General features: G+C 35.8%; 1 protein-coding gene across 4 annotated transcripts in view; it reads left to right on the top strand.

Annotated features, from left to right (window-relative positions):
* Positions 1-22,432, top strand: part of TBC1D19 (TBC1 domain family member 19) — a 146,443-nt gene that overhangs the window by 45,843 nt on the left and 78,168 nt on the right. For all 4 annotated transcript variants that reach the window (XM_036994776.2, XM_017664797.3, XM_017664796.3 and 1 more), the window contains 2 exons: positions 13,781-13,855; positions 22,068-22,131. In XM_036994776.2, the coding sequence (XP_036850671.1) occupies positions 13,781-13,855; positions 22,068-22,131 (139 nt within the window). The remainder of the gene's footprint in view (positions 1-13,780; positions 13,856-22,067; positions 22,132-22,432) is intronic.

Here is a 22,432-nt window from a genome sequence, read left to right as displayed (position 1 = left end):
GAACTTCCCTTCTTGTTGTGGCCTTCCTCTCCTGGGAGAACAGCGACCTCTAGTGGCTTGTGCTGGGAATTTGCAGGCAGATGGGACTTCTGATTCTTGCCCGGCTGCTGTGGAGTTTATCTCTGCTGTTGTGCTGGGTGTGGCCTGCCTCCAACTGCCGCTCCGATATGGTGGAGCTGCGTTGGAGGGGGAATGGCCGGGAGGCTGTTTATCTCTGTGAAGGGCCTCCATGCTCCCTGCTGCACAGGGGTTAGAGTGCCCAGAGTTCCCCAGATTCCCTGCTGCTGGACTGTGTCCCAGGATGCTTCCGTCCAGCTGTGGGGTTCCTGTCCCTTTAAGACTTCCAAAAAGCACTCGCTTTTCTTTGTCCCCAGGGCGCCAGCTGCAGGGACCTGCTCACAGGTCTTACTGTCCTGCTTCCCTAGTTTCCAGCACCCCATGCATGCACTGTGTGTCTGTGCTCTGGTGTGGATGGCTGGCGCTGGCTATTTAGCAGTCCTGGGCTCCCTCTTCCTCCCCACTGTGACTCCTCTCCTCCCACCCGGAGCTGGGGTGTGGGGCGCTTGGGTCCCACCAGGCCAGGGCCTGTATCTTACCCCCTTCGTGAGGCACTGGGTTCTCACAGGTATGGATGTGGTCTGGATGTTGTCCTGTGTCTTCTGGTCTCTCTTTTAGGAAGAGTTGTCTTTGTTGTATTTTCAAAAATATCTGTGGCTTTGGGAGATTTCCACTGCTCTACTCATGCTGCCATCTTGGCTCCCCGAAAGAGGCTTCTTATACTGCATTAATATTTCCCAAAGTGTTTTCTGCTGAATACTAGCCCTGAGAGATGCTCCACAAAAAAGTGTTCCATGGACAAATAAGTTTGGGAATTGAGGCACACACTGCCTTCTTCTTGGTGTGAGTAACAATTTATTTTATTATTTTTAATAGACTTGATGTTTTACAAGAGTTTTAGATTCATCAAAAAAGTGTGGAGATAGTACAGTAAGTTTCTGTAGGTCTCATACCTAGTTTCCCCTATTATTAACATCTTACTTTAGTATGGTACATTTGTTATAGTTAGTAAACCAATATTGGGACATTAACTAAAGTTCAGACTTTATTCAGATTTCCTTAGTGTTAACCTAATGTACTCTTTCCGTTCCAGGATCCCATCCAGGAAACTACATTACATTTGGTTGTCATGTCTCCTTAGGCTCCTCTTTTCTATGACAGTTTCTCAGACTTTCCTTTTTTTTGATGACCTTGACAATTTTGAGAAGTACTGGTCAGGTATTTTCTAGGATATTCCTCTGTTGGAATTTATCTGTTTTTTTTTCTCATGGTTAGACTGGGGCTGTGGGATTTTAGAGAAAGATCACAGATATAAAGTGGAATTTATATTCATCACATCATATGAGGGTTCATACTATCAGTATGATTTATCACTGTTGATGTTTACCTTCACTGCCTGGCTGTGGTAGTATTTGTGAGATTTTTCCACTGTAAAATCACTCTTTATTCCTCCCTTTGTATACTGTACTCTTTGGAAGCAGGTTGCTATATATGGTCCAAACTTAAAGCTTAAGGAGGGGCAGTTATGTTCCATGTTCTTGAAGAGGGAGTATCTACAGTAATTATTTGGAATTTTTATGCATGGAAAATTTTCTGTTGTCTCTACCCTTTCTCCCTGTTTATTTATTTAGTCAATCATTTATTTATAGCAGTATGAACTCATGGATATTTATTTTATTCTTTGGATTTTATTATAATACTCCTTAGTTTTGTTGCTCACAATTTGTTTTGGCATGTTAAAGGCTGAGAGAAGTTCTGCAGTAAAGAAACTGTTTAATTTTATTTAATACAGTATTATTCAAACATATGTGACCATGAAACTCTATTTCCATGTAAAATAATTTGGGAATTACTTTGCTACTTCTTTCAGAGAAAGCAGTGTTTGCAGAAACTGATATATAGTGTGACAAATATATGTACATGAGTTTTCTTATAAAAAATACTAGTAAGCACATAGAGCTCTAATTATTTCCCAGGTACCATTCTAGCATTTTATAAGTATTTACTATTTAATATTCATGACAAACCTTTCAGGTGAGTTACTCATATGATCTTAAATAGGCCCAACTTCCAAAAAACTAGTAATTGGAAGAGTTGGAATTTGAACCTCCACAGTATGGCCCCAGAATCGACACTATCTGATGATATTCAAGTCTATTTCTCTATCCAGTCAAGAAATGCTCAGGCAAACTCAAGTTATGTGATATGGTTTAATTTAGCCTGTTTTCTGTCAATCCAGTAACCTAAACAAAAATGAGACTTTTGTTAGATTTATAATACTTCAATTCTCATCCCTTTCCTAATGGTTTTTCTGCCTTCAGCATCATAACTCCATTTCTTAAAACTTCCAAAACTTTTAACATACAACTCCAACTCCTTACTTTTGTTTTTAATGTTGTGAATGATCTTGCCCCTTTTTGCCTCCACACCCTGTCTTTCCCCACCCTGTCATTCCCCGCCCCACTTTCCACACACGTATGCTTTCTCTCTCTCATCACACTTGACCTCCCTCAGTCATTCTAGCAGAACTGTTGGCTCCTGCTGTTGCTTCTGCCTGAAACTGCCTTTCCACAAATCCCATATATTTCTGACTAACCGACACATTATGCAGGTATCGATTACATGACTGTTTCCTTAGGAAGGCTCTCTGACCCCCAGATCTCAAATTCTCAGTTACTTTTCCTGTGTCTTCAATCCTCCACACAGGAGGCGCCTGGAATTCCTACTACAATACCGGAGTTGTCTGTATCATCACCAAGAACTTTTAGTCTCTATGCAGCAGGATCAGTATCTCTCTTCACAACTGTATCTCCAACATCTGGCCTAGTGCCTGGCCATGGTAGATAGACATTTTTTGACATGATAAATCAACTGAATAAAGAAAAAATAGAAAATGCTCCTTAATAGAAAATATTTATATCCTTTTTCCTAGTATTTCCACTTCTAGAACCTTATCTAAAGGGAAGAATCAAAGAAACACAGAAATTTATGTTGATGATGATAGTAGAAAATTTAAAAGAATCTGAATGAACAGCAATAAGATTTGCTTAGATATAACATAGTATCCATCAATGTTATATAGGCATCAGAAGTGTCATTTTGGAAAGAATATAATGAAATAGGAAAGTGCATACAATATAATCTTAAATGGAAAAAGCAAAATATAAAAAATATAATGATACTTTAATATACATATGTACATGTATACACATATCTATAGCTCAATTGTTCACATACATGCATAGAAAAAATGAAAGAACAGAACAAAATATTAATGGTTGTCTTTGGCTGATAGAAATTTATGTATATTTATTATTTTATTCTTTACATATTGTTCTCTTTTTCCAGATTATCTTGAATAAATGTATTATTTTTATAATCAGGAAAATCTCTTTCTATTAGATAGTTTGGTTATAATTATTTCATTTTTATTTTTCTCAGGGTGAAGGAAATCATTTTTTAATTTTATAATTTGATAGAATTTTTTTACATGCTATATACTTATTATAAATAGCAAAGACTTGCTATTTACTTTCATTTTTATAAAAAAGTAGCCAGGTGATAGCTAATACCCATTTAAAGATATCAATATGACTATTATTCTTTTGTAAATCCTTTGCCTCTCATGGCTTAGAAATTGTCTTATTTATAAAACTCTTGAAATCCTTTAAGTTAGTATCATAGATTCCAATTATTAGGGAAACTGATTTGCAGGCAACAGTAATTTCATTTGGAGAGGATGTGAGTTAGGGTAAAAAGGTAATATCTTCCTATTTAAACATTTTAAATATAAAAGGCCATTTATTTTCCTTTTAAATAGCATTTAAAGCTTTATTTTATAAGTCTCAGGTAGAAACATTACTTTCCTTTTATTTTGTATTAGGGCACTGTCATTTTTCAGTAATTTATGTGCCACCTCTACTTATGTATAATTTTTTTTTAGTCCTGACAGTATATTGAATTTTGTATTTAAATAATAGCACAAGAATAACTGTGGTGTTTTTGAGAATTTATTTTTGAGACCTAGGGCTTATTTAGCCAATAAGCCCTCTTTTAGTCCTCTATGAAAACCTGAGAAAAATTAGTTATCAATAAAACTGGAGAAAAAGTGGACCTTCAAATTTTATCCAGTCCAGCCTCTAGAGTTCATCTCCTTTTGTTTGACTGCTTTTGGAAACAGGAAATTTACAGTCTCACTGACAAGCCAGTATGGTTAAGTCTTTCTACTTGTTGAAAAGTTTCTTTCTTTTAGTACACAGTCATATGCTCCTTAAAATGTTTACTCACTGGTCCTAGTTTTGTGCTTGGCATATAGACGGCATTCAAAATATGTTAGTGAGTGAGTAAACTAAGGAATGGATGAATACCACTTAATTGAGATTAGAGTTCTTGAGGGATCCTAAAGAATAACTCAGCTTGAAAGCAGCCACTTTCTTCATCTTGAATTTCCACTTATTGTCAGGAAATTCTATTTCTTACTTCTGATTTCTATAGGAATGACTTCTCCAATTATCCTAAAGTTCTATGGAAATGACTTTGTTCACCATCTGACTGAAGTTCTTGCACGGGGTACCTTGGAAAAGCCCTGCCAACCTTGTTCTTGTGTCATAGATATGGAACAGGGATGAAGACATGGGGAACCACTGGGGTCACTTTTCTTTTATTATTTTTAGGATTTTAAAGGAAGTGGTATGTGTTCTATTGACAACTAGAAGTTTTGATATATCTAGCTTCCTGTTTCTTTGCTCATTCTTTTATGTTCTTTCTATGGCTTGTGGCATATGGACTGATACTTTTTAAACTTGTTTCATACTATTTGTGTATCTGCCTTATCCTCCCCAACCCCACCACAAAAATGGTGTCTTTCTTATGGACAGGGTGCTGTTTTATTCATCCTTAATAGCATGTTTTTAATAGGTGTCTAATGAATATTTGTTGAATTAATGCCTTTTCATTATTTGAAAACTCAGCTATTATATCTCATTTCACCCTTTTTATAGCAATAAAAAATCCCAGTTTTTCTGAATTGAGCATCCTTTTCCTTTTTTTCCCCCCTCAATTTGTAGTCATGTGGTTTCTTCTCTTCTGGGTTATTTCTAAGTCCCTGCTTTAGTTGTGGAGCACAGGAAGAACAATAATGAATAAAGATACGGTCAACATTGCTCCACTACTTAATATACCTTCTCATTCTACCTTCATGTGTTCTTTTTAAAAGTTTCCTCATTTATAGAATGCAAGTAATGATACATATCTCACAGGATTAATAACTTGTAAACACATATGAATCATATAAATATAACTCTGTTTCTTAAACTCTTTCCGTTCAGAATGCCTTCTTCTGATGTCCGATTTCTTTTCTGTGTAACTTTCTTTCCTCACTATTTTCTCTCTATATTACATCAAATGTTAAATTTAAATAAAATGGTAAGTTGAAATACTTTGTAGAGTGGGGAATATTATTTTAGGAAGACTATGATTAATCACTTAAAATTGTACTTTTTAGAAAACACCTGAATGAGATGTATTTACCAAAATAAGAGAAGTTAAGGTTAACATTTCATTCAGAATATTTATTAAGGAATTATTCTATTTTGAATGGTTCAGTTTTTAGGAGACTATGATCTATTAAAGTTATATACTGCAGTATTGAAAATATGTATAGTATATATTATGAGCCACATATTGATGTCTATTGTAACTTTAATTTTGTTTTTATATGTGAGAATTACTACCTTTTTATCAATTCAAGAGTCCTTTTCATGAGTGGTTTAAAATGAAACTACTTGGAATCATAATTCAATAGATAGAAATTTGGGTCTTTATATAATAGGATAAATAAAAGCAAATTCAGGGACCGGGTTTTTAGTCTTTATGAAAATATTATTTTTATGGCAATGATTTAATGAAAATTACTTTTTTTGTAAAAAAGATTTCTTGTACCTGCTTCCTGCACAGTCTGGAGTGGGTTGGAGCAAGTGACAGAAGGCATATTAAAATCATCCTTAGGCTGAGATCTGAAAGTTGAGTAAGATTTTTTCTAGATAAATTGAGGATAAGGATGTTGGGAGTGCAAGTGGGTTGTATTATTATTATTAATATTTGATCATGAATAAGGGACTCAAATGTATTTGAAGTTTTGGATCTAAAAGAAATATTTACTATAAAAAGAAAGATTATTGAAAATAAGCCAGTAAGTGGAATTAGTTTTGGGGGTATTCATGCAATTTGTTCATTTATTATTTTTCTGATTGAAGTATAGTTGAAATAGAATGTTATACTGGTTTCAAGTATACAACATAGTGATTCAACAATTATATACATTGTTAAATCCTCACCCCAAATAGTGTAGTTACTACGTTAACACAGAAAGATGTTACAGAACTATTGACTATATTCCCTATGCTGGATTTTCATCCCCATGACTAATTTATATTTTGACTGATATTTTGTGCCTCTTTATCCCCTTCATGTATTTCACATCCTCAAACCAATCCGTCCCCCATGGTAATCACCAGTCATTCTCAGTATCTACTGCTATTTGGCTCATTTTGTTTTGTTTTGTTTTAAGATTCCACATATAAGTGAAATCATATGCTATTTGTCTTTCTCCACCTAGCTTATTTCATTTAGCATAACACCCTCTAGGTCCATCCCTGTTGTCACAAATTCTTTCTTCTTTATGGCTGAATAATATTCTATTGTGTGTATGTACCACCCCTTCTTCATTCATCTACTGATCAACACTTTGATTGCTTCCGTATGTTAATTATTGTAAATAATGCAGCAATAAACATAGATGTGTATGTATCTTTTCAAACCAGAGATGCTGTTTTCTTTGGGTAAATTCCTACAAGTGGAGTTACGGGGTCATAAGGGATTTCTATTTTTAGTTTTTTGAGGAATGTGCATACTGCTTTCCATAGTGGCTGCACCAATTTACATTCCCACCAACAGTGTAGGAGGTTTCTCTTTTCACCATATACTCTTCAATACTTGTTATTTCTTGTCTTTTTGATAGTGTCCATTCTGACTGGTGTGAAGCGGTATCTCATTGTGGTTTTGATTTGCATTTCTCTGATTATTAGTGATGTGAACATCTTCCATGTTCCTGTGGCCATCTGTAGGTCTTCGGAAAAATGTCTATTTAGGCCTCCTGCTAATTTTTTAGTCAGGTTATTTGTTTTTTTTGATGTTGAGGTGTAAGAATTGTTTATATATTTTGGATGTTATCCTCTTATAAGGTATATCATTTATAAATATATTCTCCCATACCGTAGGTTTTTAAAAAATTTTTTATTGATGGTGTCCTTTGCTGTAGAGAAGTTTTTTAGTCTGATGTAATCCCACTTGTTTATTGCTCAATTTGCTTGCTCAGGAAGATATGTCCAGGAAAAAAATTGTTCATGCTTATGTTCAAGAGATTTTTCCTATGTTTTCTTTTAAGAGTTTTATGGTTTCATGTCATATATTTAGGTCTTCAATCCATTTCAAGTTTACTTTTTTATAAGGAGTTAGACAATAATCCAGTTTCATTCTCTTTCAGGTAACTGTCCAGTTTCCCCAACACCATTTATTGAAGACTCTTTTCCTCTATTGTGTTTTCATGGTCTCTTTATCATGTATTATTTAACTGTATATGTGTGGGTTTATTTCTGGGCTCTCTATTCTGTTCCACTGATCTATGGGTTTGTACTTGTGCCAGTACCATACTGTTTTGATTACTATAGCTTTGTAGTATAGCTTAAAGTCAAGAAGTGTAATACCCCCACCTTTGTACTTCTTCCTCAAGATTACTTTGGCTATTTGGGGTCTTTTGTGGTTCCATATAAATTTTAGAATTATTTCTCTAGTTCATTGAAAAATGCCTTTGATATTTTGATAGGAATTGTGTTTAATCTGTAAATTGCTTTGGGCAGGATGGCCATTTTTATAATATTAATTCTTCCTACCCATGAGCATGGGATAGATTTACATTTATTTGTGTCTTCTTCAATTAATTTCATCAGCATCTGACAGTTTTCAGAGTATAGATCTTTCACCTCCTTGATTAGGCTTATTCCTAGGTATTTTATTCTTTTTGAAACAATTGTAAATGGAAGTGTTTTCTTGATTTTACTTTCTGCTACTACACTGTTAGAATATATATACATTTCTGTATACTGATTTTGTATCCTGCAAGTTTGCTGAATCCAGTTATTATAATAGTTTTTGGTGGAGTCTTTATGGTTTTTTATGTATATTATGTCATTTGCAAATAGTGACAGTTTCACTTCTTCCACATCTGTTTCGATGTCTTTCATCTCTTTATCTTGTCCAATTGCTGTGGCTAGGACTTCTAGTACTATGTCGAATCAAAGTGGTGAGAGTGGGCATCCTTGTCTTATTCCTAATCTTAGAGGAAAAGTTTTAAGGTTTTTCCCATTGAGTATGATGCTAGTCATGGGTTTGTCATATATGGACTTCATTATGTTAAGGTATGTTTCCTTTATACCCATTTTGTTAAGAATTTTTTATTATGACTGGATATTGAATTCAAATGCTTTTCAGCATCTATTGAGGTGACTATGTGTTTCTTTTATCCTTTTGTTAATGTGGTGTATCACATTGATTGATTTACAAATATTCTGCCATCATTACATCGCTGGAATAAATCCCAGTTGGTCATGATAGATGATCCTTTTGATCTATTATTGAATTTGATTTGCTAATATTTTGTTGAAGAGCTTTGCACCTAGGTTCAGGGATATTGGTCTGTAATTGTTTTGTTTTTTTTTTTGTATTGTCTTTGTCTAGTTTTGGTATTAGAGTGATGCTAACCTCATTGAATGAATTCGGGAGTGTTCCCTCATGTTCTATTTTTTGGAATACTTTAAGAAGGATTGGTATTAACCCTTCTTTAAGTGTTTGGTAGAATTCAGATGTGAAGCCATCTGGTCCTGGAATTTTGTTTGTTGGTAGTTTTTTTATTACCAGTTCAATTTTGTTACTGGTAATTGGTCTGTTCAGATTTTCTGTTTCTTCCTGGGTCAGTCTTGGAAGACTGTACATTACTAAGAATTTGCTCATTTCTCCTAGGTTGTCAAATTTATTGGCAAATAATTTTTCATAGAATTCTTTAATAATAATTCTTTGTATTTCTGTGGTGTCTATTGTAACTATTTTTTTCACTTCTGATTTTATTTATTTGTGTCCTCTTTTTTTCTTGATAAGACTGGCTGTTTGTCTCTTTTGTTTATCATAAAGAACCACCTCTTAGTTTCACTGATTATTCTTCTAATATTTTCTTATTCTCCATTTTTATTTATTTCTGCTCTGATCCTTATTATCTCCCTCCTAATAACTTGGGGTCTCATTTGTCTTTTTCTAGTTCTTTTAGTTGTGAGTTTATTTGGGATTGTTCTTGTTTTTTGAGGTAGGCTTGTATTGCTATGTACTTCTCTCTTAGAACTGCTTTTGTGGTATCCCACATATTTTGAACTGTTTTTGTTTTCATTTGTCCCCATGTATTGCTGATTTTCTCTTTGTTCATTGATCCATTGATTATTTAGATGCATGTTGTTTAGCCTCCATTTGTTTGTGGTTTTTATTTTGTTTTCTTCATGTAATTGTTTCTAGTTTCATACCATTGTGATCTGAAAAGATGCTTGATACAATTATAATCTTTTTAAGTTTATTGAGGCCCTTTTTGTGTCCTAATATGTGAACTATGCTGGAGAGCATTCCATATGCCCTTAAGAAAAATATGTATCTTGCTTCTTTTGGGTAGAGTGTTCTGTAGATATCTGTTAAGTCATCTGGTCTAATGTGTCATTCAAGACCTTTGCTTTCCTATTTATTTTCTGTCTGGATGATCTGTCCATTGGTGTAAGTTGTGTGTTAAAATCTCCTGAGATTGATTGTATTGCTATTTCTCCCTTAGGGTCTGTTAGTATTTGTTTTACATATTAGGTGCTCCTATGTTGGGTGCAGAGATACTTATGATTGTTATATCCTCTTACTGGACTGATCTCTTTCTCATTATGTAATGTTCTTCTTTGTCTCTTCTTATTTTGTTTTAAAGTCAATTTTTCTCATATAAGTACTGCTATTCCTGCTTTTTTCTCCCTTTTACTTACATGAAATCTCTTTTTCCATCCCTTCACTTTGAGTCTATGTATGTCTTTAGGTCTGAAGTGAGTATCTTGTAGGCAGCATATAGATGCTTAACATATCCTGTAAGACCAGTTTAGTCATTGTGAATTTAATCTCAGGTTAATATCCCCTTCTATTCTGAATGATAACCATGCCAGGTAGAAGATTATTGGTTGTAAGTTCTTCCCTTTCAATACATTAAATATTTCATGCCACTGCCTTCTGGTGTGTAACGTTTCTTTTGAGAAATCTGTTCATAGCCTTATGGAGTTTCCTTTATAGGTAACTGTCTGCCTCTTGCTGCTTTTAAGATGCTCTCTTTATATTTAATCTTTTCCATTTTAATTACTATATGTCTCGGTGTTGTCTTCCTGGGGCTTCTTTTTTAGGGGTTCTCTGTACTTCCAGGACCCAGGTGTATGTTTCCTTTCCCAGATAGCTATTATTTCTTCAAAGAGACTTTCTATTCCTTTGTTCCTTTCTTCTCCTTCTGGAATCTCTATTATACAAATATTGTTTTGTTTGGAGTTTCATACAGCTTTTAACCTCTTCTCATTTTTAGGAATTATTTCTCCTTTGTTCCTCAGCTTGGTTACTTTTATGTTGTCTATCTTTCATCACTTTGATCTTTCCCCTTCCAGCAGTCTACTATTCATTCCTTCCATCGTATTTTCATCAGTTATGTATTCTTCAGCTCTGGGTGGCTCTTTTTCATATTTTCTATCTCTTTGTTGAGATTCTCGCTGAGATCATCAATTCTTTATCCAAGTTCAGTGAGGATCTTTATGACTGTTACTTTGAAATATTTATCAAGAAGATTGCTAACCTGCATTTCATTAAACCCTTTTTCTTGTTTCTTGTCTTGTCCTTTTGTTGGGAATGTATTTCTCTCTGTCATCATTTTATCTGTGTTTCTGTGTTTCTTCCTTTATATTACATAGATCATTTATTCCTCCTGATATAGAAAGTAAGAGCTATATGAAGTAGGAATTCTTTGATGCCTAGAAACTCAAGACTCCTTGTTCACCAATGCCTGATTCTCCTCTGTTGTGCAGCCTCAGTTGCTTCTGGTTGGCTGTGGGGCCACCTTTCTGAATGTCTGCCAGCAGTGGCTGATCTTTGTCAGCAGAGGCTGACAACTCACCTCTGGGTGCCCTTCGTGTGACATGAAGCACTTCTGTTGGGATTCATTGTGGGCAGGGCCCTTCTTTGCCTGCTGATCAACAAGGGCAGCCACTGCTGGTTCCAGCTGGCCAGGTGGGGTGGGTGCACAGGGGAGACTGCCTGGGGTGCTGAGCTTCCAATGAGGGAGCTAGACAGCTTAGACATGGCTCCTTTGAGCACCACACTTGGGCTGAAGGAAAGCTAGGAATACCAAAAAGTGTCCTCCCTTCACCTGCCAGGCAACATAGTTGTACTGCTGCTGGGCTGAGAGGGTTGGGTGAGGCAGGTGTGCAGGAAATTGCTGCTTTGGGGTTGAGATACCAGGAAGGAGATGGAGTGTTTGGGGTTGTTTCCTGTGAGCGCCTGAGCAGTAGGGCTGAGAGAGGCCTAGGAAAGCATAGTCTGGCACCCCCCTGGCACACTTCCTGCTGCTGATAGCCTTTCAGACTGCTACCTCTGTGTTGGATCTCAGCAGAACCAATGAATGTGCCTGTCTTTCACAAGTGACAGGAGTTTCGGCCTCCCATAGTACTCAACTATCCCTGGTGTCCAGCCCTGTTAATCACCAAAGTCCAATGCTATGTGGACTCATTGTATTTCTGGAGCAGATATCTAGGGCTAGGTGTGCTGGATTCCTGAGCGTTTACCCTTTCCCATTCCGTTTCTCTCTCTTCCACTTGTGTACTTGGATGGTGGAGGGGCTTGGGTCCCAACTGATCACAGCTCTGCCACTTTAACCTTCTCAGTGTGGTTTTATCTTCTTTACCAGGTGTAGATGGTCTGTTTTTTCAGTCTTCAGGTTGTTTTCAGGGTTACTTGTATTTGCTTTAGTTACTGCCTTGATGTATATGTACTATAATTTTAGTAAACTAAGCCTTATACATTTCACACAGCTCTATTTCTTGTATCAATGATTTTTTTTTCATTCATTGCTTAGGCCATTGTATCAAAATTTAAAAAATGTCCACAACATTGCCTAGAGTAGAAATCTGTTCAATTATGAGCACGTGTTATGTGCTACATGCAGTAAATTATGTGCCATGATAGGTGAAAGAAGGGCTTCTGTGAGAACTCAAAACAAAGACACCTAATACCACTTGGAGTAGCGAATAGTGAAAGAAGGCTTACTAGAGGTGAATATCTGAAAGGTGAATAAGATACAGTACAAGTACAAATAAGTATGTTGAGATTAGGAGTAGAGCATGGAGGGTATATTCCAGATAAAGAATGATGTATTTAAATATGTGTAAAGAAGCTATGAGTAATGATAGCTATACTAAAAACTGTCAGTTGTTGAATATTATTATTTCACTGTTCAAAGCACTTCATATCTTTAATCTTTTTAATACCACATAATGGAGCTGTTATTATTCTACTTTTATTGACTGGTTATAACTACCCTTTATGAATAATGTTCTCATTTAGTCTAAATGTTGGAGCTTTAGTATTATTTTATTTTGGTTTCAGTGAGTAAGAGTGATCTGTAGGAATATTTTAGTAAAAAAACAAAAAATTATGGCATTTTTAACTTGGCATTAAAAAATAGTTAACTAAAAAATGATAAATACACATAGATAATCCATGACTATTCAAGGTGTTAATATTAAAGTTTATAAGAAATTTGGGGATAGAGAAGGTAATCAATACTCTGAAAAAAATAGGAAAATCCAGATTATGACACAATTTAAAAGACAACTGACCTAAACTCCTCAAAAAGAGTCAATATTACAAAGAAGAAAAGGACAAAAAGACTCTAGATTAAACTACACTGAAAGAGACATAACAACCAAAAATAATGTGTGTGGATTTTTAATGGATTCTGGATTTTTAAAAATGACATTTTGGGGATAATTGAAAAATTGTAAATATGAAGCAAATATTAGATGATATGGAATATTCTTGTTACTCTATTTAGGTGTGATAGTAGTGTTGTAGTTATATACCAGAAGAGTCTTAGAATGTTTATGCTGAGGTATTTAGGAATAAAATGTTGTGTCTGGAAAAATAACATTATAATAATTTCTATAAAATTGTATTTTTTACTAGGTCATTAATAGGATTCCTGAATATTAAATACTTATAGAATGCTTAAGTTGAATTTCCCTTTTTATCTGCTATTTTTCCTTATAATTTTTATTGGCCTGTGATTTGGTTTATTTATTTTTACCTATGTCATTCCCATTCTCCATTACAACATCAGTTTTATGAGGACTGAGACTTTCTATTAGCCATGGTTTAAATTATAGCACTGAGGATATCTGGTACATAGTGAGCAGTATCCAGTATTTTTTGAGTGGACTAATGAATGATGGTAACCAATCTCAACCAACCTTACCATTTCCATATAATTCATGATATTTTTAATTCTTTTAAACTCATTTTTGATATTGTTAACAAAAATAATAACAGATTGTTTCTTATATTTCAGGGAAGTTGGGAAAAAAGAATTTTGAAGAGTTTAAATAGTATGTGCACTGAACTGAGTATCCCATTGGCACGAAAGGTACTTTTAATATTTAAGCAATTTTTTTGTTAGGATATCATTGATATACAGTCTTATGCTCAGGTTTCACATAAGCAACACTGTGGTTACTACATTTCCCCCTATTATCAAGTCCCCACGACATACCCCATTTCAGTCATTGTCCATCAGCATAGTAAGATGCTGCAGAGTCACTACTTGTCTTCTCTGTGATATACTGCCTTCCCCATGCCCCTCCCCTATATTATGTGTACTAATCATAATGCCCCTTAAACCCCTTATCCCTCCCTTCCCACCCACCGCCCCCCAGTCCCTTTCCCTTTGGTAACCATTAGTCCATTCTTGGGTTCTGTGAGTCTGTTGCTGTTTTGTTCCTTCAGTTTTTGCTTTGTTGTTATACCTCACAGATAAGTGAAATTATTTAGTACCTGTCTTTCTCCGCCTGGCTTATTTCACTGAGCATAATACCCTCTAGCTCCATCCATGTTGTTGCAAATGGTAGGATTTGTTTTCTGCTCATGGCTGAATAATATTCCATTATGTATATGTACCAACTCTTCTTTATCCATTCATCTACTGATGGACACTTAGGTTACTTGCATTTCTTGGCTATTGTAAATAGTGCTGCAGTAAACATAGGGGTGCATGTGTCTTTTTGAATCTGTGATCCTCTTTTCTTAGGGTAAATTCCTAGGAGTAGAATTCCTGGATCAAATGGTATTTCTATTTTTTGTTTTTTGAGGAACCTCCATATTGGTTTCCACAATGGTTCAACTAATTTACATTCCCACCACCAGTGTAGGAGGGTTCCCCTTTCTCCACAGCATCGCCAGCATTTGTTGTTGCTTGTCTTTTGGATATGGACCATCCTAACTGGTATGAGGTGATGTCTCATTGTGGTTTTAATTTGCATTTCTCTGATGATTAGCAATGTGGAGCATCTTTTCATGTGCCTGTTGGCCATCTTAATTTCTTCTTTGGAGAAGTATCTGTTCAGATCCTCTGACAATTTTTTAATTGGTTAATTTGCTTTTTGGTTGTTGAGGCATGTGAGTTCTTTATATATTTTGGATGTCAACCCCTTATCAGATATGTTATTTATGAATATATTCTCCCATACAGTAGGATACCTTTTTGTTCTGCTGATAGTGTCCTTTGCTGTACAGAAGCTTTTCAGTTTGATGTAGTCCCACTTGTTCATTTTTGCTTTTGTTTCCCTTGCCTGAAGAGTTATCTTCATGAAAAAGTTGCTCATGTTTATATTCAAGTGATTTTTGCCTATATTTTCTTCAAAGAGTTTTATGGTTTCATTACTTACATTCAGGCCTTTGATCCATTTTGAGTTTACTTTTGTGTATGGAGTTACACAGTAATCCAGTCATTCTTTTACATGTAGCTGTCCAGTTTTGTCAACAGCAGCTGTTGAAGAGGCTGTCTTTTTCCCATTGTATATCCATGGCTCCTTTATCATATATTAATTGGCCATATATGTGTGGGTTTATATCCTATTCTATTCCATTGATCTATGGCTCTGTTCTTGTGCCAGTACCAAATTGTTTTGATTATTGTGGCTTTGTAGTAGAGCTTGAAGTTGGGGAGCATAATCCCCCCTGCTTTATTCTTCCTTCTCAGGATTGCTTTGGCTATTCAGTGTATTTTGTGGTTCCATATAAATTATAGAACTATTTGTTCTAGTTCATTGAAGAATGCTGTTGTTATTTTGATAGGGATTGCACTGAATCTGTAGATTGCTTTAGGCAGGGTGGCCATTTTATCTATATTAATTCTTCCTACACAAGAGCATGGATGTACTTCCATTTATTAGTGTCCTCTTTAATTTCTCTCAAGAGTGACTTGTAGTTTTCAGGGTATAGGTCTTTCATTTCCTTGGTTAGGTTTATTCCTAATTATTTTATTCTTTTTGATGCAATTGTGAATGGAATTGTTTCATGATTTCTCATTCTGCTGTTTCATTACTAGTATATAGGAATGCAACAGATTTCTGTGTATTAACTTTGTATCCTGCAACTTTGCTAAATTCAGATATTAGTTCTAGTAGTCTTGGGGTGGATTCTTTAGGGTTTTTTATGTACAATATCATGTCATCTGCAAATAGTGACAGTTTAACTGCTCCTTTAGCAATCTGGATGCGTTTTATTTCTTTGTGTTGTCTGATTGCCATGGCTAGGACCTCCAGTACTATGTTGAATAAAAGTGAGGAGAGTGGGCATCCTTATCTTGTTCCCGATCTTAGAGGAAAAGCTTTCAGCTTTTCACTGTTGTGTATGATATTGGCTGTGGATTTGACATAAATGGCCTTTATTATGTTGAGGTACTTGCTCTCTATACCCATTTTATTGAGAGTTTTTATCATGAATGCATGTTGAAATTTTTATTTTATTTTATATATATATTTTTTAATTAAGGTATCATTGATACACAATCTTATGCCCAGGTTTCACATGAGTGACTTTGTCGTTACTACATTCCCTCCTATTATCAAGTCCCCAGGACATACCCCATTACAGTCACTGTCCATCAGCATAGTAAGAGGCTTCAGAGTCACTACTTGTCTTCTCTGTGCTATACTGCCTTCCCTGTGCCCCCCTATATTATGTGCGCTAATCATAATGCCCCTTAATCCTCTTATCCCTCCCTCCCCACCCACACCCCTCCAGTCCCTTTTCCTTTGGTAACCGCTAGTCCATTCTTGGGTTCTGTGATTCTGCTGCTGTTTTGTTCCTTCAGTTTTTGCTTTGTTGTTACACTCCACAGATGAGTGAAATCATTTGGTACTTGTCTTTCTCTGCCTGACTTTTTTCACTGAGCATAATGCTCTCTAGCTCCATCCGTGTTGTTGCAAATGGTAGGATTTGTTTTCTTCTTATGGCTGAATAAATATTCCATTGTATATATGTACCACATCTTCTTTATCCATTCATCTACTGATGGACACTTAGGATACTTCCGTATCTTGGCTGTTATAAATATGAATGCATGTTGAAATTTGTCAAATGCTCTTCAGCATCTATGGAGATGGATGATCATTTGGTTTTTGTCCTTTTTATTGATGTTGATGGATTTTCAAATGTTGTATCATCCTTGCATCCCTGGGATGAATCCCATTTGATCATGATGTATGATCCTCTTAATGTATTTATTAATTCGGTTTGCTAATTTTTTATTGGGTATTTTTGCATATATGTTCATCAAGATATTGGTCTGTAATTTTCTTTTTTTGTGGTGTCTTTGCCTGATTTGGGTATTAGAGTGATGCTGGCTTCATAGGATGAGTTGAAAGTATTCTCTCCTCTTCTATTTTTTGGCAACCTTTTAGGAGAATGAGTATTAGGTCTTCACTAAATGTCTGATAAAATTCAGCATGGAGCCATCTGGTCTGGGGATTTTGTTCTTGGGTAGTTTTTTGATTACTGATTCAATTTCATTGCTGATAATTGGTCTGTTCAGATTTTCATTTTCTTCCTGGGTCAGTTTTGGAAGGTTGTATTTTCTAGAAAGTTGTCCATTTCTTCTAGGTTATCCAGTTTGTTAGCATATGGATTTTCATAGTATTCTCTAATAATTCTTTGTATTTCTGTGGTTACTGTTGTGATTTTTCCTTTCTCGTTTCTAATTCTGTTTATGTGTGTAGATTCTCTTTCTCTCTTAATAAGTCTGTGCAGGGGTTTATCTATTTTGTTTATTTTCTCAAAGAACCAGCTCTTGGTTTCATTAATTTTTTCTGTTGTTTTATTATTCTCAATTTTATTTCTTCTCTGATTTTAATTATGTCCCTACTTCTGCTGACTTTGGGCCTTATTTGTTCTTCTTTTTCCAGTTTCAATAATTGTGACTTTAGACTATTCATTTGGGATTGTTTTTCCTTCTTTAAATAGGTCTGCATTGCTATAAACTTTCCTCTTAGAACTGCCTTTGCTGTGTCCCACAGAAGTTGGGGCATGTGCTGTTGTTTTCATTTGTCTCCATATATTGCTTGATCTCTGTTTTAATTTGGTCATTGATCCATTGATTATTTAGGAGTATGTTGTTATGCCTCTATGTGTTTGTGAGCCCTTTTGTTTTTTTTGTACAATTTATTTATAGTTTTATACCTTTGTGATCTGAGAATTTGGTTGGTACAATTTCAATCTTTTTAAATTTACTGAGGTTCTTTTTGTGGCCTAGTATGTGGTCTATTCTGGAAAATGTTCCATGTTCACTTGAGAAGAGTGTGTTTCCTGTTCCTGTTGGGTGAAGTGTTCTGTAGATGCTTGTTTTAATATGTTGTTCAGTGCCTCTGTCTCCTTACTTATTTTCTGTCTTGTTGATCTGTCCTTTGGAGTGAGAGGTGTGTTGAAGTCTCCTAAAGTGAATGCATTGTATTCCATTTCCCCCTTTAATTCTATTAGTGCTTGTCTCACATATTTGGGTGCTCCTATGTTGGGTGCATAGATATTTATAATGGTTATATACACTTGTTGGACTGATCCCTTTATCATTAATAATGTCCTTCTTTGTCTCTTGTTACTTTCTTTGTTTTAAAGTCTATTTTATCTGATACAAGTATTGCAACTCCTGCTTTTTTCTCCCTATTTTTTGCATGAAATATCTTTTTCCATCCCGTCACTTTTAGTCTGTGTATGTCTTTGGGTTTGAATTGAGTCTCTTATAGGCAGCATATAGATGGGACTTGCTTTTTATCCACTTTGTAACTTAATGTCTTTTGACTGGTTCACTTAGTCCATTTACATTTAGGGTGATTATTGATAGATACGTTCTTATTAGCGTTGCAGGGTTTGGATTCATGGTTACCAAAGGTTCAAGGGCAGCTTCTTTACTGTCTAACAGTCTAACTTAACTTGCTTATTATGCTGTTATAAACACAATCTGAAGATTCTTTTTTTCCTCCCTTCTTTTTTTCCTCCTCCACTCTTTATATGTTAGGTGTCATATTCTGTACTCTTTGTGTATCCCTTGACTGACTTTGTGGGTAGCTGATTTAATTTTGCATTTGGTTAATATTTATTTGGTCTACTTCCTTTACTGTGGTTTCATTTTCTCTCATGACAGGTATTTAGAATTAGGAGAACTTCCATCTAGAGCAGTCCATTGAAAATACACTGTAGAGATGGTTTATGGGAGGTAAATTCCCTCCACTTTTGCTTATGTGGGAATTGTTTAATCCATCTTTCAAATTTAAATGATAATCTTGCTGGGTAGAGTATTCTTGGTTTGAGGCCTTTCTGTTTCATTGCATTGAATATATCATGCCACTCCCTTCTGCTTTGTAAGAGTTCTGCTGAGAAGTCTGATGATAGCCTGATGGGTTTTACTTTGTAAATGATCTTTTTTCTCTCTCTGGCCACTTTAAATACTCTGCTCTTGTCCTTGATCTTTGCCATTTTAATTATTATATGTCTTGGTGTTGTCTTTCTAGAGTCCCTTGTGTTGGGAGATCTGTGGACTTCCATGGCCTGAGAGACTATGTCCTTCCCCAGATTGGGGATGTTTTCAGCTATTATTTCTTCAAATACACTTTCTATACCTTTTTCTTTTTCTTCTTCTTCTGTTACCCCTATAATATGAATATTGTTCTGTTTGTATTGGTCAAACAGTTGTAATATTATTTCATTTCTAGAGGTCCTTTTCTCTCTCCCTCAGATTCTTTGCATTCCTGTTCTGTAGTTTCTATTGCATTTACCATTTCCTCTATCTCATCTAATGTGCTTTTAAATCCATCCATTGTTTGTTTCATCTCAGCTACTGTATTTTTTAAGGTGTCTGTCTCCCTCATGAATTCATCCCTTAACTCTTGAATATTTTTCTGTTCCTCCATTAGCATGCTTATGACTTTTATTTTGAATTCGTTTCCTGGAAGATTGGTGAAAGTAGTCTCACAGAGTCCTGTTTCTGGTATTTGATGGATTTTGGATTGAACAAGGTTCTTCTGCCTTTTCATAATCCTATTGGATAGTGAGAAATATTAGGTTTGTACAGGTGGTGCCCCCTAGTGCCCAGAAGCTCTTCTCTTCAGAGCTGCTCAGCGCCTGGAGCGATGCAAGTGGTCGCAAGCAAATGGCTGTTGCCTGCTGGGAGGAGAAAGCCCTTTCTTGCTTTCCTGTCATAGTGCCTGTCTCCACTGCCAGGACCCGTGAGCCACACGCAGGGCACAGATTTTGGTTTAATTCCCTAAACTGCTGTGCATGGAGCTGCTCTCGGGCTGACCTGGAGCAATGGCGGGGGTCGCTGGTGAGTGGTGCGGGTGTCTGCCAGGAGGGCAAAGCCCTTTCCTCCTTCCTGGTAGCAGTGCCTGCCCTGCTGTCAGAGCCGGTTAGCTGCACACAGGGAGAAGCCTCTGTGTTAAGCTGTGTAGGTGCTGTAGGCAGGGCTGCTTTCCAGCTCATTTGAAACAATGGAGGGACAGCAGATATGTGCACAGGTGCCTGTGGGGAGGTAGAAATAGCAGGCTGCTTATTGCAGTGAGGCACCTTGGGGCTGCATTGCTAGTCAGGGGGATGGAGCACCTGAAGCTCCTGAAATTTCCCAACTGCTGGACTGAGTGTGCTGGGAAGATTTTGTCCATCTGTTCCTTCTCCTAAACCCTTGCCCCTTTAGCAGCCCTCTCACTGTTGAGAAATCTTTCAAAGCGCCTGCCTTTCTTTTGTCCCAGAGCAGCTAGTTGTGGAGCCTATTTGCAGTCTCAGTCTCTGACTTTGGTTTTCACCTGCTCTAATCTCCAGAGTACCATGCAATGTGGGTTGTGCTCCCAGAGTAGATTTCTAGGGCTAGGTATTTAGCAGTCCTGGGCTTTACTCCCTCCCTTCTCTGATTCTCTTCCTCCTGTGGTGGGCTCCGGTGGGGGTAGTGCTCAGGTCCCTCCAGGTCACAACTTTTTTACTTTACCCTTTTCGGTCAGATGTTCACCTCTTCCAAATGTAGACTGGCTGATGCACTCCTACTTCTGGTCACTCTTCTAGGAGTCATTTTATTTGCTGTATTTTCATAATATATGTGATCTTGGGAAGAGATTTTCATCTCACTTCTCAAGCTGCCATAATTTTTTTGAGTCGATGCCAAACATTTAAGCATTTTATTGTGAATCAAGTACTAGGAAGTATCATGAAGTTATAACTGTTAGGTTGGTTTCTCTCTTTTTTACTAGGATATTAGTGTTTTGAAACAAAAATATCTGCAAAAGACCAATTATATGGGTGTGTTCTTCATAAATTTCTATTATATATGCTTTAATGCTTTTTGTAATGGAGTTGTATCTTGAGAATAGATAGAAATGAAGTATAGAATCTGCAGTATAGATTGCTTTTAATCTCCTTACTTTTGCCCAATTAGTGCAGTAGCCATATTTTTTAAATTAGAGATATACTATCACTATTTTAGAACTTTAAAATACTATACTATTTAAAATTAAAGGTGGAGTGTTAGGCATTATAACAGCCAATATGGTACCATCTTTCAGTATTAATATAGGGAATGGTTTGTCATTTCTCTGCAGAACTACTTAGATTTAATAGTATTAGATCTACTTAGATTTAATACTCAACATTTATCTGTCACTCTGGGCTTTGAGAGAGCAGAGATAAAAAAGGAGAGACCACTTTAGGAATGTTTTGGATTCTTTATAGTTGCTCATGAGTAAAAGAGAACAAGTTTCTCCTCATTTCATTTTCCCTACCTGCTATTATTCCTTGTTGTTGGATAGGATATGGTGGATATACTTTGGATAATATCCAAGGACAAGCCACTGAAAGCACCAGAAGGATGGTGTACAAAAAGGATGAATTTATATGAAAAACTCTAAATATGTAGTACTGTGTAATATACTGTCTTTCATATAGAGAGATGATGCTACTGACTCACAGTCATACTCTCTTGGCCAGTCCCCCTTGTGATGCATTTCTGAGATCGCTGGATGGAGCAAGAGATGTAGTATGTGACTGAGGATCAGTTTTTCTTTGTGAAATTTACTGGCCAGCCCAGATCACTTACCTTTTCTTGGACTCATTAGCCCTATATTCTAACTGAGCCATTGAGACTAGATATAATAGCTAAATAATTGAAATGTAACTCCAAAAAATGTTCACAATATGTAATGAAATTATTTTTCCTTATGTTTTAGTAGCTTATTTAAACTGTTAGATAAGTTACTGATTCTTATTTTTCAGCTGCATAGCTAAACTTCACAAAATGAAAACAATTTTAAAATTACCTTTTTTAGAGGCCTGTTGGAGAACAGAAAGAACTTCTCAGTAAATGGAATGAAATGGGAACTGATGAGCCAGGTATATGAAGAACTTTTTTTCAAAATATGGTAGTGGAAAAAATTATCTTAGTTGTGGATCCAAAATAACAATATTAACATTTATTTTGGAAAGACAGCAAATTTTCTTCCACACTGATTAACCATGATCTATTTTGTTTGCTTACCTTTCTACTTTGCATTTTAAAAATTCCTAACTTTTGTCAGTATTCTGTATTATTTTGAGAATATTTAAATCCTTTTTTAAAGCAGCATTTGAAAAACATTTTTATAAAAGAGTAAATTAAATCTTTTGAGTAGAGTTCTTAGATTCATAATTAAAG

This window comes from Manis javanica, chromosome 5, assembly GCF_040802235.1.
Source record: "Manis javanica isolate MJ-LG chromosome 5, MJ_LKY, whole genome shotgun sequence".
In the NCBI taxonomy this organism is placed as follows: Eukaryota; Metazoa; Chordata; class Mammalia; order Pholidota; family Manidae; genus Manis; species Manis javanica.
The sequence above is the reverse complement of the archived record's forward strand: the minus strand, read 5'-3'. Positions and strand labels throughout refer to the sequence as shown.